The sequence below is a fragment of the Anopheles marshallii genome, chromosome 2 (genome assembly GCF_943734725.1).
Source record: "Anopheles marshallii chromosome 2, idAnoMarsDA_429_01, whole genome shotgun sequence".
Lineage (NCBI taxonomy): Eukaryota > Metazoa > Arthropoda > Insecta > Diptera > Culicidae > Anopheles > Anopheles marshallii.
The window spans coordinates 9,118,776-9,134,510 of record NC_071326.1 but is presented as its reverse complement, the minus strand read 5'-3'; the positions used below and the strand labels follow the sequence as shown (position 1 = coordinate 9,134,510).

At 46.3% G+C, this 15,735-nt stretch overlaps 1 protein-coding gene across 1 annotated transcript; it reads right to left on the bottom strand.

Moving 5' to 3' along the window:
- Positions 1-13,844: 13,844 nt before the first annotated feature.
- Positions 13,845-14,952, bottom strand: LOC128709178 (uncharacterized). Its single transcript, XM_053804162.1, has 3 exons — positions 14,901-14,952; positions 14,554-14,650; positions 13,845-14,370 (listed from the first exon to the last, which is right to left on the bottom strand). Exons 1-3 carry the CDS (start codon positions 14,950-14,952, stop codon positions 13,845-13,847), a joined length of 675 nt encoding a protein of 224 aa, XP_053660137.1.
- Between the last annotated feature and the right edge of the window lie 783 nt (positions 14,953-15,735).

Here is a 15,735-nt window from a genome sequence, read left to right as displayed (position 1 = left end):
TGCCATCTTCGGGCGATGTTTTAATGCCGGCTAGTTCATTATACATTAGCATCCCGAGATGCATTTATTGCTTTTGATTACTTTTACAACACAATAAAACGCTGACTGTTCACGCAAAATACAGCTCCGGGCTGGTAGCAGTGTTACACCACTGTTGTTTAACTACATTGAAGGTTATAAAAGATGAGATAAATCATAAATTCACATAATATGCACGATTAAACTCTTATTTCTACATTACATTGCAAGAAATAATTTCAAAAACTCAAAAATTTTACAAAACTTCTTTAAGGTACAGTGCAACACATCACAAATATGAAATTATAACAAAAATAATAATAAAAAAACAGTATAACAAAAGTATATCCTCATTCACGCATTACTCCACTTATAAAAAATGTAATAGAAATATTTTGTTGCAAAGGGGAAAAAACACTAGCTAATATTTTTTCTTCAAAAAAGACAGATAATGCATCAAACGAAGTATAAGGGGAAAATGACAGCTAGGGATTAAGTGTTTTATTAATAACAAAATTGTGTAAAACTCTTCCCAATATAGCAGAAGAAGAAAACACATTCAACTCTGCTTTAATCGCCATAAAACAGCGGGGCACACAACAGGGCTAAGAGAGAAAAAACGATCGATCATTGCCCATGAATAAAACACGCACACACATACACACCAATACCTCAACGCAGCGCCACAGCAGCAGCAGCACCAAAGCAAGCACAGAAAAAGTACTTTTTTTTCGCTGTCATTTCGACCCTTCTCTACTGCGGGGCCTCTGTTGCTCGATGTTATTTCGATCCGCTTTGCGCTGTCATTCCACAGGCGAACGTGAGCGCGATCAGATCTCGAACGAAATGAATAAAACGAAGGCCGACTACTCTTCTTGCCCTGTTTTGCGCGGAGCCAGCGCACAGAAAATACGTCTTTGCCTTCTCCCTTCTACGTGGGTAAGCTGGCGTAAGGGTTGGCTGCTCTGTCTCCATCGTAACTGCTTGGCTCTTATGCGCTTATTGCCGCTGTTGCTATTGCCCCTATATTGGCGAACATCGACCGACTGTGCTACCACGGCACACACCATCAAAGCACTGTACGCTACGCACGCAACCATGCGCAACGACTGCCTTTATACAGCGGCGATGGGAATAACCCTTGAAGGTCTGAGCGAATGTTCAATTTATCAATTTACTACACTTATATATCGGAGTTGGCATTTGTACATACTGTTCTCTTTATGTTTCAGACACACTATTTCTGATTACTTCATATGATTGGTATCATTATTTAAACTTAAAACATTAAGCTATGTTAACAGTGTTTACGTGTACACTATAAGAATATCGAAAGAATTTCGGAACTGTGTTACATTTCCGAAGCGGCCCAGTGGTGTATTGGTAACAGCACAGGTTCCACACGACAGTACCGGTGCAAAATCCTACCCGGACTAATCCTCCGTACGCAGGACTAACTATCCAGCTACGAGTAAATAAAGTCAAAGAATCTTTATATATCTTTAAAGCCAGCTTTGCATCGAAATCGAGGTAAGGGGAAACCCTAATGGTGGACCGAAGCAATACTGCCGTGCAAAGCATGGGCTATGAACTAGACACAAAAAAACAGAAGGATTACCGTATTTAAACCTGCAGTTTTTATCAATTTGTATCGGCAGAAATTAAAGTAAATCTCATAAACATGTTACGACATATTTCAATTGTTGATAAAAAAATGATTTCTTTCCTATATTTCCCACAAGTTTCCTTAAAGTTTTATTTAGATATTTATATACCTAAAATGAAGGCACGGAATGGTTCGTTTACTGTCAAAAACTCCTACTAAATAGTAAATAAATGAACTCTTCATATGCCACATTAACTGCAAGGGTTAACTGTCTAGTGAATAAGAGAAATCATGATTACAGTCGATCTTTTTCTAACCCAACCCTCCACTTGCTTCTGTTTCGCTTACGCAAATGTCCATGTCCCAGTTTCGCTTCTGCTGTGCGCACCCCCGCAACCCAAGTAGCACACACTTCCTTCCTAGCAACCGTTCAGCACGGGAGACACATCCAAGCAACAAAGAAGACCTGTTCCCGCGAGACGTTGACAAGAGCGAGCCACACTCGCATGGCGCCTTTTCGCTCACTCACGAACGTATACTACACTAACACCATCTCACGCGGGGGTTTCAGCTTAGTTTCACCGTGCGCCAGCAGCAGCTCCAATGAACGACGGTTTCGACCGCTTTCCACGTCGCTCCACACGCACACACTCATACAGCTGCTCATCATGCGACAGTGTGAAGAAATTATACGATAGATACGGGCGCCGACGGAGGAAGAGAGAAAGAGTGAGACAAGGCAACGGCGACATTAATGCTGCTCTCTCTCTCTCAACCACACACTCCCTTCCCGTTTCTTCCGTTACTTACAAACACACCATGACCTTTCACATCTTCTTTCCCGAAACCCAATTGGCAGGGGAAAATCTCCCCACACTACCGGCCCGGCCAGACATGCATACACACCTGATGGGGCTTCCGTCCCTGCCCCTTCACTACCTTCTTCCGGACCCTTTTTGCATGTTTACTCTAATTCTGCCGGTGCCTTGTACCGGTCCTTCCACCCCCTCCACAACCTTCTTCCTGCATAGAATAGCATTCTCGATCGCTTTTCAGCTGTTTATCTCCTGTGCAGCACCCCCAAGAACATTGGGCAGCAACCATCGCATGTCGCGTGCATTCCTTCTCGCTTTCGCACACGCGTCGATGTGCTGCGGCAAATCGCATCCCCTCAAACCACATAACCACGGGGACAGTAAAGCTTGGGGGTTGCACACTTCATCTTCGATCGTTTCACAGTCGCTAAACACTAGCGATTGATGTCAACGCGCGCAAAACGGGGAAACGGACTAGGGCTAAAGTTTTTCCAACTTACCATTAACCGGGTGTCTGTGGTTCGATCTGTTCGCTTCGTCGTGCTGTTTCGTTCCGTCTGTGCTGTATTCACTCTTGCTGAACCTGATGCGGACTCTCCTTTTGGGATCTTGCCGTGGATATCCGCTGCAGAAACAATATATCTTGCGTTCACAAATCTCCACTAACCACAAGTGCCACCACTCGAAACCAGAGGGATCCTTTTGGCGAGATCACTCTGTGCGCGTTTCTGCTGGAACAACTGGCACGACGCTAATGGTGGAAAATTCCGCATACACACACGCACACAATCCCACACACACACTTCAATTCGGCACACACATACACACACGGCAGCACTGCAATATGATTCTATTGTGACTATATATATTGGGGGCAGCACAACAGGCGAGGCGCCGTCCGTGGGACCTCTTCACAACGAGCCTACTATGATTGCGCACACTGTTGGATATTGTTTTCCACACACTGTACACCCCGGCACGGTACACACTTACGCCGTGTGTTGGACGAACACGGATCGATGGTGACGACGATGATGATGGTGGTGGTGGTGTTGCTGATGACGCGATATAGTAGTATGTGGATGTACACGGGAAAAGTGGTCTGCTGCTAGTGTTTTCTCAGCAAATAAAGCCCCCAAAATGGAACAATCGAACGCCACCGAACCAACAACAAAAAAACGGTCTGCCAGCCACGGTAAACGTCAAAAAACGGCCCCCGAAACACAATAGTTGTTTGATGACGGCTGCAAAGACTGATCTCTTTCTCGCTCGCGTTGCTTAGGCTTTCCCTTTCCCACTCTCTCACTCGCTCTCGCACGCTCGTCGCCACACAGAAGAGGTAAATCCCTCGGCACAGGATTTCACCCGTGTGTGCTGGGTACTACACACACGCGCGGAGGATGCGTTTATTTCACAATGCGGATTGACGCGAGGACACCGGGAATAGTATTCGGCGACAAACTCGCTTCCGTGGACAGCGTATCTTTACCAGACCAGCGAAACACTGTACGATGCCGTAGCTGGCTACCGCGATCGAACACGGGTGGTCTGTGGTCACAGTAGAGCGAACAAGAGAAAAAAAAACTACTACCACAGGTTGCTTGATTTTTCGACGCGCAAAGGTGCACAATTTCTTCACCGACGCATCACCAGCAGCAAACAGCACGCATTCGCTCAGGTGCAACTTTTTAGCAAACTTTTCGGTCGGTTTTTTAAGCACAAAATCGCACCAAACAACAACGGGCAGCGGACACACACGGTTGCGTTCAAAGCTTCGAGCAGAAAGCGAACGAGCGTCCGACGGAAATCCAACCTCTTTTTCGCATTCGAACAAGTTTTACGACCCGCTCTCACACAGCACACAAGCAAACGCACGCGATGGCTACACGCACACTGACGTGCGGTTCAGATCGCCGTGTCGGCCATTTGACGTTTCTCGTACGGGTGCTCGGCATCCCGAACGTACACAAACAAAGGCATACTGCCTGCTGGTGTTGTGCTGCGTGCAAGAAAGTTTACCGCAAGCAGCCTATTTTCAAGCAAATTTTTGTCAAACGACCGTTGGCCGTTGGTTTTTTTGTATGGGAAAGGCAGAATGTGGATAAAAATTAAATTTATTCTACTTTACATCAAAACCGTTTTGTGTAAATTAGATAAAAATATGTGTAAACGGAAATGTGTTCAATATTGCTCGGTTTTGGAGAATACAATCGTGCACACCAAAACTTCCACAGACTCAAATGGAACATTCTAAAATAAAAATGTTATGAAAATAATTGCACAAAACCAACAAAAGATGTTTGCGGTAAATATTTCTGAAAGAAAGTAAAATATCATATCTTGTCTGTAAGTACGATAATGGTGCATCTGTGTCAGATTTGTTACAAGGAATTAGTTGTGGAAACTGCATATTAGGAGTTGCTTGCAAAATTGGTTCAACGTAAATAAAGTGGATTGATTATCTGTGACTTGAATAATTAAATCCCCAATTAATAGTCCATCATATAAGCGGCACGGTTCATTTACATTCGTCCCCTGAAGAGTTATCCAAGAACTTCACCATTGTAGTGCCTAAAATTTGAAGACGTACATATAGAAATAACAACGTACATTTTAATATATTTTTTTAAATATAAAAGAACTGTCTATTACAATAATACGCATAGTGATACACGTCTTCTTGGTCATTTCTTATTCGTGATCTTTAATACACTAATAGTTTGGTTATGAGTTCTTTTCACAGCCATTGACTTTCTACACCTGGCTAGAGGCCAAACACATGGGAACACCGTTGTAAAACAAACCACATTCCATCAACTCTACATCAACAAGAAACTTAAGCCCTGCATTCGTTGCACTACGACGTAAGTGAAGAAAAATCAAATTACATATTTCATTATCGATCGATCTTAGTGCGTGGAAGTTTGATTGATTAGCCCTCCTCTCCGTGGCAGTTCCCCCCAACAGCAGCTTAAGATGAAAGCTGCTTCACAGACGAAACTCTCCTACTGGACCGGTGGGATACGCGAGAAAGAAACCGAAATCCGTCAATCAGCCTCCGCCACTTCATTTCTACCGGCACAGCAACAAAGCAAAAAGGGAAAACAATGTTCCCTCGGCTGGAACAGTCATGGTTTTGATTTTCCGAGGCAGCGTGCTCCATCCGAGGTACGAAAACGACCAAAAGAGACCACCTTTCTAAGTGAAAGATAATGACCCTTTGCGCGAGGCTTCAAGGGTGAGAGTTTTCTTTTTTTCCCCTTTTGCATCCATACAATTTGTTCCTGCATCGATACGTGTACCGAGCGATTAGATTAAACATTACGCTTGTACATTGAACGGGGGGTTGGGTACTGTGGAATTAGAGATAACTGCAGATTTTATGCATCTCTGTACAGTTTGAGATACAGATACAATGTAATACACTGGGAACTCGTAGCGAGTTTGAAAATGCGACCATTTTCAAACTGCACAAACCACAGAAATCAAATCGATAAATTATGATCCGCGTTTTCTAAATGTCTTCCAACTTCCGGCGCAATAGCTTGTTTTATGAGCTCTTTTAGTTCTCTCCGCTTGCTGGGATCGAGTAAACGATCCGTACCTTCGCATCGCCATGGCCATCCCCTGCCTCGGTAGCACAGGCAAGGTGCATCATGCCATCTACGCTATTATTACGCAACCGGTGCCATATACCGGTTTGCAGTGTGGCCTAACAAAGTTTGCGGTCTGTTCCGCCTTTACCGTATCGGCGGTGTCATGCCGATCGGTAATTACCAGCTGTGATTTGAGTGGCTATTTAGCATGCGCCGACCTCCATATCGCTACCCTCGACAATCGTACGCCCGGCCGTATGCGTGTAAATGACAGTTTGACATTGTGTCGCAGGGTAAAATGCGATGAGAACAGGCTAAAACAGGCAGATAATTGACAAGACTAATTCCACACTCAGCGCGCGAACGGGCGACAAACACCAGCCAGAGCAACGAGACCGGTTTGGACGCATGGAGCATTCCCCGGTGTGTACCTTCATCATACCTTCTTGCTTCTTGCTTGACTTGCACCATACAGAATTTAACGTGCGGTGGGAGAAGACTTGAGGCAAGGGAGCGAGTTTCATCTTGTCATCTCGTGGGCTAATTTTTATGGCCAACAAACCACATTCAAATTGACAAGCCCCGGGTACAAGACGACAAGTGCCCGGGCGGAAGTGCCAGCTGTCCTGGCGCACTTCCAGTGAACCCCCTGGCAAGAAGAAAGCTGGCAAAATTGTATCCGGCCGCGGGCAAAGAACATGAGCTGAGAACCGCTCGTAGGAGTTGCCGTCCATTAAGAAGCGGATTATGCCTGTACTGCGGGCTGTAGAAACCGGATGGAGTTGTTAATGAAGATCATGTCGGCGGAATCTCGTCTCGGCCGGGCCCGGCCTTACCTCCACGGGCGTTGGAACGTGGTACACAACCGATCGTCAGCACACGTCGATGAGAAGGCAAGTCGAACGCTGGGGTGCGGACGTGTATGTGTTTACGAATTTGTTTCGTTTCATCCCGGTGCCGGGTCTGCAACCCGGGTGGGAGAACCGGTGTGACGTTGAAGACGGTCGTCGCGCGGACGACGTTTCGGTCGGGGCCGGTTAAATATAGGCATATAATTACCATTTTCGAGTCTCGTATTAATGCGGTTCGGCGAGGGAAGATGCTGTGTGCTGTGTAGAACACGGCGTAGGAACGCATCAACCGAGGCAATACACGTTTGTATTCCAGCGCTTACCAACGCTCAACAATGTCATCGCATCGAATGGCCTTCAGGCAGGAAAGGCCGCTGTGGTTGTCTCAGACGACCTTATCCGCTTATCAGTAACACGATATGGAGTTTAAAAGTTTAGAATCAACGCTTTCCGCCAGTTCCTACAGTCTGACCAGGGTCCAAGAATTCCCAGCATAGACCTAGAAGTGCCTCCCCAGTACTACGCCCCGGTCTGTGGGGTTGGAGTTCACGTTCTTCAGATTAACCTCCCGTACCAGCTGCTACCGATGATGGGAAAAACGACCGCCCTGCAGAGTTGCGTCACTGCTCCTGCCGAGCTTAAGACCACCAGCTTCTCACCACATTGAGCAACACTTGAACCGTTCCGTTGCTTTGCTAGCACCCGGGAGCGGTTCGTGATGTAGGGATGGTTTTAAAAACGTTATAGCATCAGTAGCTTCGAAATAGCCCGCCCGACGGATGGAAGATGGAAACCGGGCGGAACCGGGCACCCATTTACCAAACCACTCCAGTGAAGTTAATTTTAGCTTTGCTTCCCTTCCTCGAGGGGCGGGGGGAGGCCCGATTTGCCCTATCTAACGGGATACTTTCGGATGCGTGAACCTGAAGAGTCGAACTCTTCCATCAAACCGATCCAGCCCCGGCCCGTCAATGGTGGAGTTGTTGAGCTGCAGCACAACTCCTACCGGCGGCCGGGGCAATTTCCAAGCTCGTGGATCGCATTGATCGACAGCTAACGAAACGTGTACGGGTCTCGTCTTGCTTTGGTTGTGGGCTGCTCAGTTCCTCCGTTTTTTTTTACGAAAGGGTCTACCTCTGCCAGCCAGACATCCAACAAGAAGAAGGAAAAAAAACAAGCCCCCCCCGTACAAAAAGGTAGCTTGCCTTGAAGTTTACGTGGAAGGTTCGCAATGCCGTTTGGCCCGTCTCCCCAATCAACCGAAACTGACCGAACGCGACCATTTCGGTGACGTGCACCGTACCGTAGGTGCCGCAAATATGTTGTCAATTTTGATCACGCAACAGCGCCATACAGATTGGTAGAAAAGGGGGGGGACAGGTAGGACAAGTGGAGTTGATCATATCATGAAGGCCGTAGCGCCCTAGGAATCAATCGTCGTGACAGCGCGGGATGATCGTTTCGGACCGCTTGATTTCTGATGTCGCACCGGTTTGATTGCGGTTCGCAGTTTACCTTTGACAGTGAAGGGTGCGCGCTCGTACCTGCATTAGCACACATTTGTCAGTGGCGCACGCATGTTTTCGACACTGAACATCGGGTGGGGAATGGAAACAGAACCGGCACATACACATTACCTCTTTTTTTTTTTGGTCGCTAACGGATGATTTCACGGTCAGCGGGTTTTGGTGCGCTGCTGCGAGGGTTAAACCGCAGGCTCTAGGTAACCCAACGGCACGGGAACACTATCCGGCACTCCGTTAACTACGGTGAGCAATTCGCACAGTGACACACGGGAACAGACACAGACACCAACATCACTTGGGACTTGGAACTAGGGGAATCTTCCCAGCCCAGGCACGGGTAAGGGATGGCACCCGATGGCTTAGGATGGGGAGGTTAGGAAAAACCTGTTTTTCCTATCCACCACCCGGAGCCACCACACGGTTGACACTGTTATTTACCTTTTTTTCCAGCGCCTTGGAATGGCTCGACGGGTCTCGAATCACTCGAGATGCGCCTTTCTTTTTGCGGAGTTGCAACGCGCTTTCGTGACGGTGTGAATGGGATTTCAATTTTTTTGCACGATCACCTACACGGGATCACCAGATCGGCCAGGCAAAACACACTGCCCCCATGGAGAAAACACTACCCCTAACGGACATTTGATTACATTCGGAGCGAACTTTAATCACCATCTGACCACAGCTGGGTCGCTTATTTCGTAGACACTACACTACTGCCCGCAAACCACCGTACACTGTAGAAACGGGCAAATTCACGATCGTGGTAAAGGCAAACATCAACAATTAACCCCCAGCTATACCAAACAAAAAAAAACAACACGGACACCGGGGTAGGTTTACGCACTTGAAAATACACCTTCAGCAATCGGTAGCGCCGTAACCGAGGAAATGTCTCGCGATCAGCGTTTCCCGAACCGAACGGCCTGGACCACAAATCGTTTTGCCAGTGCTCGCAATAACACCACCGGACCAATAATACAAAACCGAAAACTGCGAAGGGGGGCAACAAAAAAAAAGCAACAAACGGGTAGCACAACAAAACAAACCCCGCGTGCGAGACACGTTCACTTGCGTTGCGCGAAGAAGAGTGACGGACGGGGCGCGCGTTAACGGGCGCAAAGTCGGCGGTCGCGATCGAATGGAGTAAATCGAGTGTATGTGTGTGTGTGTCTGTACGTGTGTTCCTTTTCTTCTTCTTCGGTTTTTTTACTCCACACCGCCCGTTACCGTATTAACCTTCTATAGGTATTTTTGTTGACGTTGTTGCGGATTCTCCGGCGTGCGCATCGTACCGGGTGCGCGTGTATGTACACACTGCGATGGCGATGGCGGTAGGCAAAACGTGCGTGTATGGGAGAGAGAGAGAGAGAGAGCGAGCGTATGTGTGTTGGCGCGCGCGCGCATCGATCGCAAGTAAAGATCGCCACAATACTAAGCCGACGGTGTACCGATACTGAGCATAAAAAGAGAAACAATTTTTCGTGATTCGATTCCGAAAGCAATTCCGTTTGGACTCGCCCTGAAACCCTCCCCGAAGCTGGATAATATTCCATACCCAACACCCACCCCCCCTTCCAGTGTGTTAACGTGGGACGGTAAGGCGTCTCCTTTCGCCGCGGCCTTTTACCCACGAGATGACGAGGTGGCCACAGCATCGCGCACCGCGTAAAATGCGCGCTCATCTCGCTCACCACCGTGAGACGGTGAGAAGAGAGATCGCGAGCTAGAGCGTGAGAGAGCGAGAGAGCGAGAGCACTGTTGTTAATGGCAACGGTGATGCATCTCGTTCTTTTCGCTATCAGCTATAGGACGCGGACTGTCTCGTTCGCGGGCCCTATTTTCTACATCTTCGACTTCGACTCCGAGACAAAAGGAAAAGTGGGTCCATGCGGATGCTGACTGCTCGCGAGCGCACGCTCTTTCGCTCTCACTAATTATTTACTCACAGCACTGCGTTTTTTTCCTTCTTCTCTCCATGGAAATGCCACGGTGCACCGGAGATTCGATCAATTCACGAGATCGTCAGCATCCCCCCACTTGCCACCCGTGAGGCGCCGCCGCCAACCACGATTTGTGATCGTGCGGAAGAGTGGGATCGAACGAAACCTGGCCGGGTACGAGAGCGGGATCGAACGAAAACAAAACAACTCAAGGGCTCGGATGCCCCGTTAGATGTTGACAGGGCAGGATGTATTTATCCAACCGTGGGGGGGGGGGGGGGGGGGGGGCACGTGGGCAGCGGGGGGCCCAACAAGACCGAACGGAACGGACGGCGTTGAATTCAGTAAGAAAGTCGAGAAAGCGATCACGAGCTGCAAAACACCCTGACCGACACCGGGGCATTGCGATCCCTTGGCGACTCTTTTTCTTCCAGTTAGATGTGCTTACGGAGGGGGGACATCGCCGCACGTTCGTTGCTTACCTTCATTGCACTCTTCCTGTGCAGTGTCACGCCACTTGACGCTGCTGGTTAACCGTGTGGTGCATTCCTACTGTGTGTGTTTTTCTCATTAGAGTGTAATGCCGATGCACTCGTCCCTTGGTTGGTCGGACGGTGAAAGGTCTCTTTGTCTTCAATCGATCAATTTACAAAATAGTACTCTGAATGTCTTGGCCAATGTTTGACATTCAACGCCTTTTTGTACCCAATTGTCATTGAATCGTGGTGAAAGTCTTAGAATCATGGTGCGATATAGATAATAATTAGGAATTAAAAATTGTCATTGGAACAGATTGATAAAGGATGTCAGTTCATAGACGGCAAAAGCCTGCACAGACTGACTACGATCAACTCTCGACTGTACTGATATCCTTAAGGATATAGCAATTACGCGAGGCTGGCTGTGAGAATTAAGAACTCATCCAGAATCTATCAAATTTAGTCATCATCTTTGAAGAAGAGGTCGCAAGTCGATAAAGATGCTAAAGATTTAAGATACTTAAACTCAAAGTCATGGGTAAGCATCAAGACACAGTGAACAACATCCATCTAATTCTCTATATCTCCGTCACTGAAACCCTAATTGATGAGGTTTGACGGGGTTTGATTGGGTAACCAGTTATCGGAACATACTGTTCCATGTATATGGGTATGGTCAGACCCCAATATGGTGTAAGAGAATTACCTTCCTGGACAAAGTTCCTAATGCATCTGAGAATTGGCCACGTACATCTTCAATCGATCAATATCGCGGTGACATTGCCAGATTGTCTGGCCAGAAACCCAAAGAGTCCTTGGGCATCTCCTGAATGTCCAGTTCTCAAGCTCCCGAGTCTCAAATTATGTTGCCTAATTTTTCACTATTTTTATTTAGTACAATATTAGCTATTCAAACAACTTATAACCTCATCTTGGGCACGGTTCGGTGGTGTATTGGTAGCGGCGCTGATGTTCACACGACAGGACGTCCATCCGGATCAATCCAAGGAGCAGCTGACTATCCGGCTACGTGGTCAAATAAATTTAGTATCCCAGACAGTATTTAGGCTGGCTTGACGTAGTAGATCGTTACGCCAAGAATAAAAATAAGAATAATAAACTGAAGCAGAAGAAGAGAAACATGGAGGAGGAGGAGGAGGAGAAGAAGGAGGATGCAAATAATTCATCATCAGCATCTACGAGAGTCACAATGAACAACTACATATAAAAAAGACATATACAGCTCATATTCAACGGTTTGTTTAACACAATCGGCTCATACATAATGAAATTGAAATAAGTTATTCACAATTTTTTTTCTGCATTTGAATTCCATTGAAGAACAGAGTGTTTCTGGCTCTTTCAGGAAAATCAGGAAAATTAGAAAACGCAAGTCTTATCTCAGTAACAACTCGCGTGTCCAAGTAAGAAAGATTTGCCTACCATTTCGAAACCACTCTACAGGAATTTTTATAATTAAGTTCGAAATGAGTATGACCCTCCCGACCCAAATAATGCATCACTTAATTTCCAAGGGCCCGGACATTCCTCATCGTCAAACACCACACGCTCGCCTACTCGCACATAAAGCCATCGCACGATTGCCGTTGCGTGCTGTTCTGTTTCAAACAAAGCCGGGATCGTAATGTGCTGGAACAGCGCATCCCCACAACCAGACGGCACAACCATCGACAACGCCAGAAGATCACTGTGCCATGCCACTTTATACTTGCCGCCTCGCAAACGACACACATCTTACTCCGTTGTGCAACCGCGCATGGGATGCGTGTTCGGAGCGGATCATAAATTGTTCACACTCGCAGCTATTCACACAATTTTTGGGCCAACGAAAGGAATATTTCATTCCGGGCTGGCGGCGTTCATAGCTGCAACGGTTTGTATTTCGTTCAATTTCCCACCGTCCCACTCGACGCTGAGTGTGTGTCACAGGACGGTCCCGTTGTTGTTATCATTATGCGTCGGAAATGGGCTCTCGATATTGGATTACGGTGCGTGCTTGTTTCTGTTCGGTGGAGATGTCTGTCACGGTCAAACCACCCCGATCCCCGACACAATCGTGCGATGCTTCACACTTGAGGCTGGCAACAGTCAGACGCTACATCTTCGCTCTGCTACACCCGCGTGGGTGCATCAGGAGATAATGCGTCTACCAACAGAACAACCTTTACCGATACCGGCCGCCACAACCCCAAAAAAACCCTTCGCGATGGACGGAAATTGAATTTCCCTACCGAAGAGCAACCGCCAACCAAGCGGGCGGCCCATGTGCGACATCTTCGAAAATAACATTCCCGTTGGCCGGTTACGACGACTCGTGGCATGTGGCCGTTTGGGAAACCGAATGACTCAAGCGTTCCAAACGCACCCTCGCGGTGTGTGCAGCGTGGCCGTTGCGGCCGATACGGACGCACGCGGTACGGTGTTTTGGATATAATTTTAAACTCATCCGGGTGGGTGCTGGTCCATTTTTGGGCCGGCATATCGTTCTTCTCATTCTCCCGTCCCAGCCCAATCAAACGATGAGCTGTTGTTTCAAAATATTTCCACATTTATGAGTCAACATTTTTCCATCATCCATCAGCTACGATGGGCGGGAGGGAGCAACATAATCATGCAATGTTTTTATTTTGCCGGCGTTGAAACAATCCATCCCCGTCTTTGTTCTGGTTTGGAAGTTAGGGAAGGCAAAATATTTGTGCCGTTTAATGAACCGATTTTGCTATTTTTGGATGTGGCGAGCGTGATTTATGTTGCTTTTGCGACAAACTAGCTTGGGTGGAATAAGTTTCAGTTGATGTGTGGTGGAACCAACAACACCACGGCCACTTCTCAGATGATTCACGCAACACGAATTCACGTATTCACGAATTAAAGCAACCAACAATTGTTGTGAATTGAACAACCACTATATCCAATTCAAGACATTCTTTCTGTGCTTGTTTTGTCATTAAGTTCCTTGTTAACATTAAAAAAAGTCAGTTATTCTGCTAAACTATCTATTTGCTCCCGTCTGAGCAAACGACGAAGCGTCACACGCTTTGGAAGGTTGTGGAATTAAGCTAATTTCATCACCGTCTCCTTCCTCTTCACTGCTAGAAACAGTTGTATTCCTCTTCGTTGCATCTTCTCGAGGGTGCTCCAGCAAGAGCATTTCCTCATTATTCAATCCTTCGCCATCTTTCGACAAGTTCAACGGTTCACATTCTGACGGATTAGTGCGCTCTTCTAATGGTTCCTTTTCAACTGCGACAACACAGTCGTCGTACTTCCTGTAGCACGATAGTTCATCTTCCCTGGCAGCGGTCAGCACAATTTCCCTCTGTACTATCATTCGTCCACGGATCATGCCGTCGCGCAAAAGTTCCTGTTCCTCGCGCGAATACTCAACGTACTGCGCGAAGTCCTCCGTTTCACTACACTCCGTCCACAGTGTCCAGCGGATCGAGGCGTAGCAACGGTAGCACAGCACGCAGGGATAGACGATGAAAAAGACACCGTTTACGGCCAGTTGCTTCACTCTAAAAGTTATGCCGGAAAAAGAGAGCAACAAATTAAGCGTGGTTTAATCCTTCGCGAATAATTCGTTTGCATCCCTCCTGTAGGTGTGACGCTACCGGGGTTGAGTGAGCATGTAACTCTATTTGCCTTTAATTATAAAGCGGATTACCCATGGCCATTTGTGTTGCCATGGGGATACGTACCTGCACGATTCGTGATACTGAAGGGATGGATGTAAATCGTCATATCTCCACTCACCGATCGAGGGCCAATAAAATGATAGTGCAGCTTTCAGCAACCCTTTCCCGATCCCGAGTAAAATGTGACGCAAGTGAACAAAACAGGTCCGTGGTATGGCGTGTAAATGGGATAAATAAACACAATTATTGCAATCCGTTGGATAACAGCAGATAAGGACGAAAGGATGGCAGCAACAAAGGAATGCCACTAATGATCGAAATTCATACAATACTGCGAGACGTTTGAAAAGTATGCGTATACCATTAACGCGTCATTATCGTTTTAGCATGAAGCCATTATTGGTACTTACCAAGAAACAGCATCAGCAGGAAACAATTCCACAGCAACTCCGATACTGCCATGCTCACAATAGTTGCGCTTTTTCACGGAATGTTTTCGGAACGCAAACAGCCAGCTGCCTTCAACGGGACATAACTTTCCTGGAACAGAAAATCGGTTGTTACTAGGAATGTTTCGTGCACATGCTGCACTCGACACGATGCAATTGAACGAGCAATATTTGTGCAGCAGACATTAATTAAACATTGGAATGTGATATCGTTACCATAAGGGTTACCATAATCAAATACGCAAAACTAAACAGGAATGCATTACGTCACTCGTTTACATTCATTCGCATAACTCAATTAATTGAAATGGTTGTTTTGGAACTAATGTGCAATTGATAGTGCAATGGTGTAATGAACACCAACATTATTATGATGGGAATAATTTATGTTGCATGTTTTTAAAGTTAAGCTTAAACAGCGTTCGGACAATAAGTTTTGAGCATTAAAATCCATAAACTATTGTTAAACTGTTTTTCCTTAAATTTAAGGTGAAAGATTAAAAAAAATTAAGTTATCCAGCTCTTCCTAAGAGGAATTCTACAATATTTCTGGCTGAAGGAAGGATCTTCCATTAAAAATAAAATCATTTACCGAAACAAATATTACAAAGCTTAAGGGGATACACATTTTATTGAATCTTTTCATATATCTGTTCCCTAAAATACAAATCCAAACACAAAAATAATTAGAATATCTTTGATTGTAGTCAAAGCAAAAACAAAATCAATGCACAAACTAGCAAATAATTAATCGATATTTAAGAACTTTATAAGTTGTGTGCCATTATTTAGTATT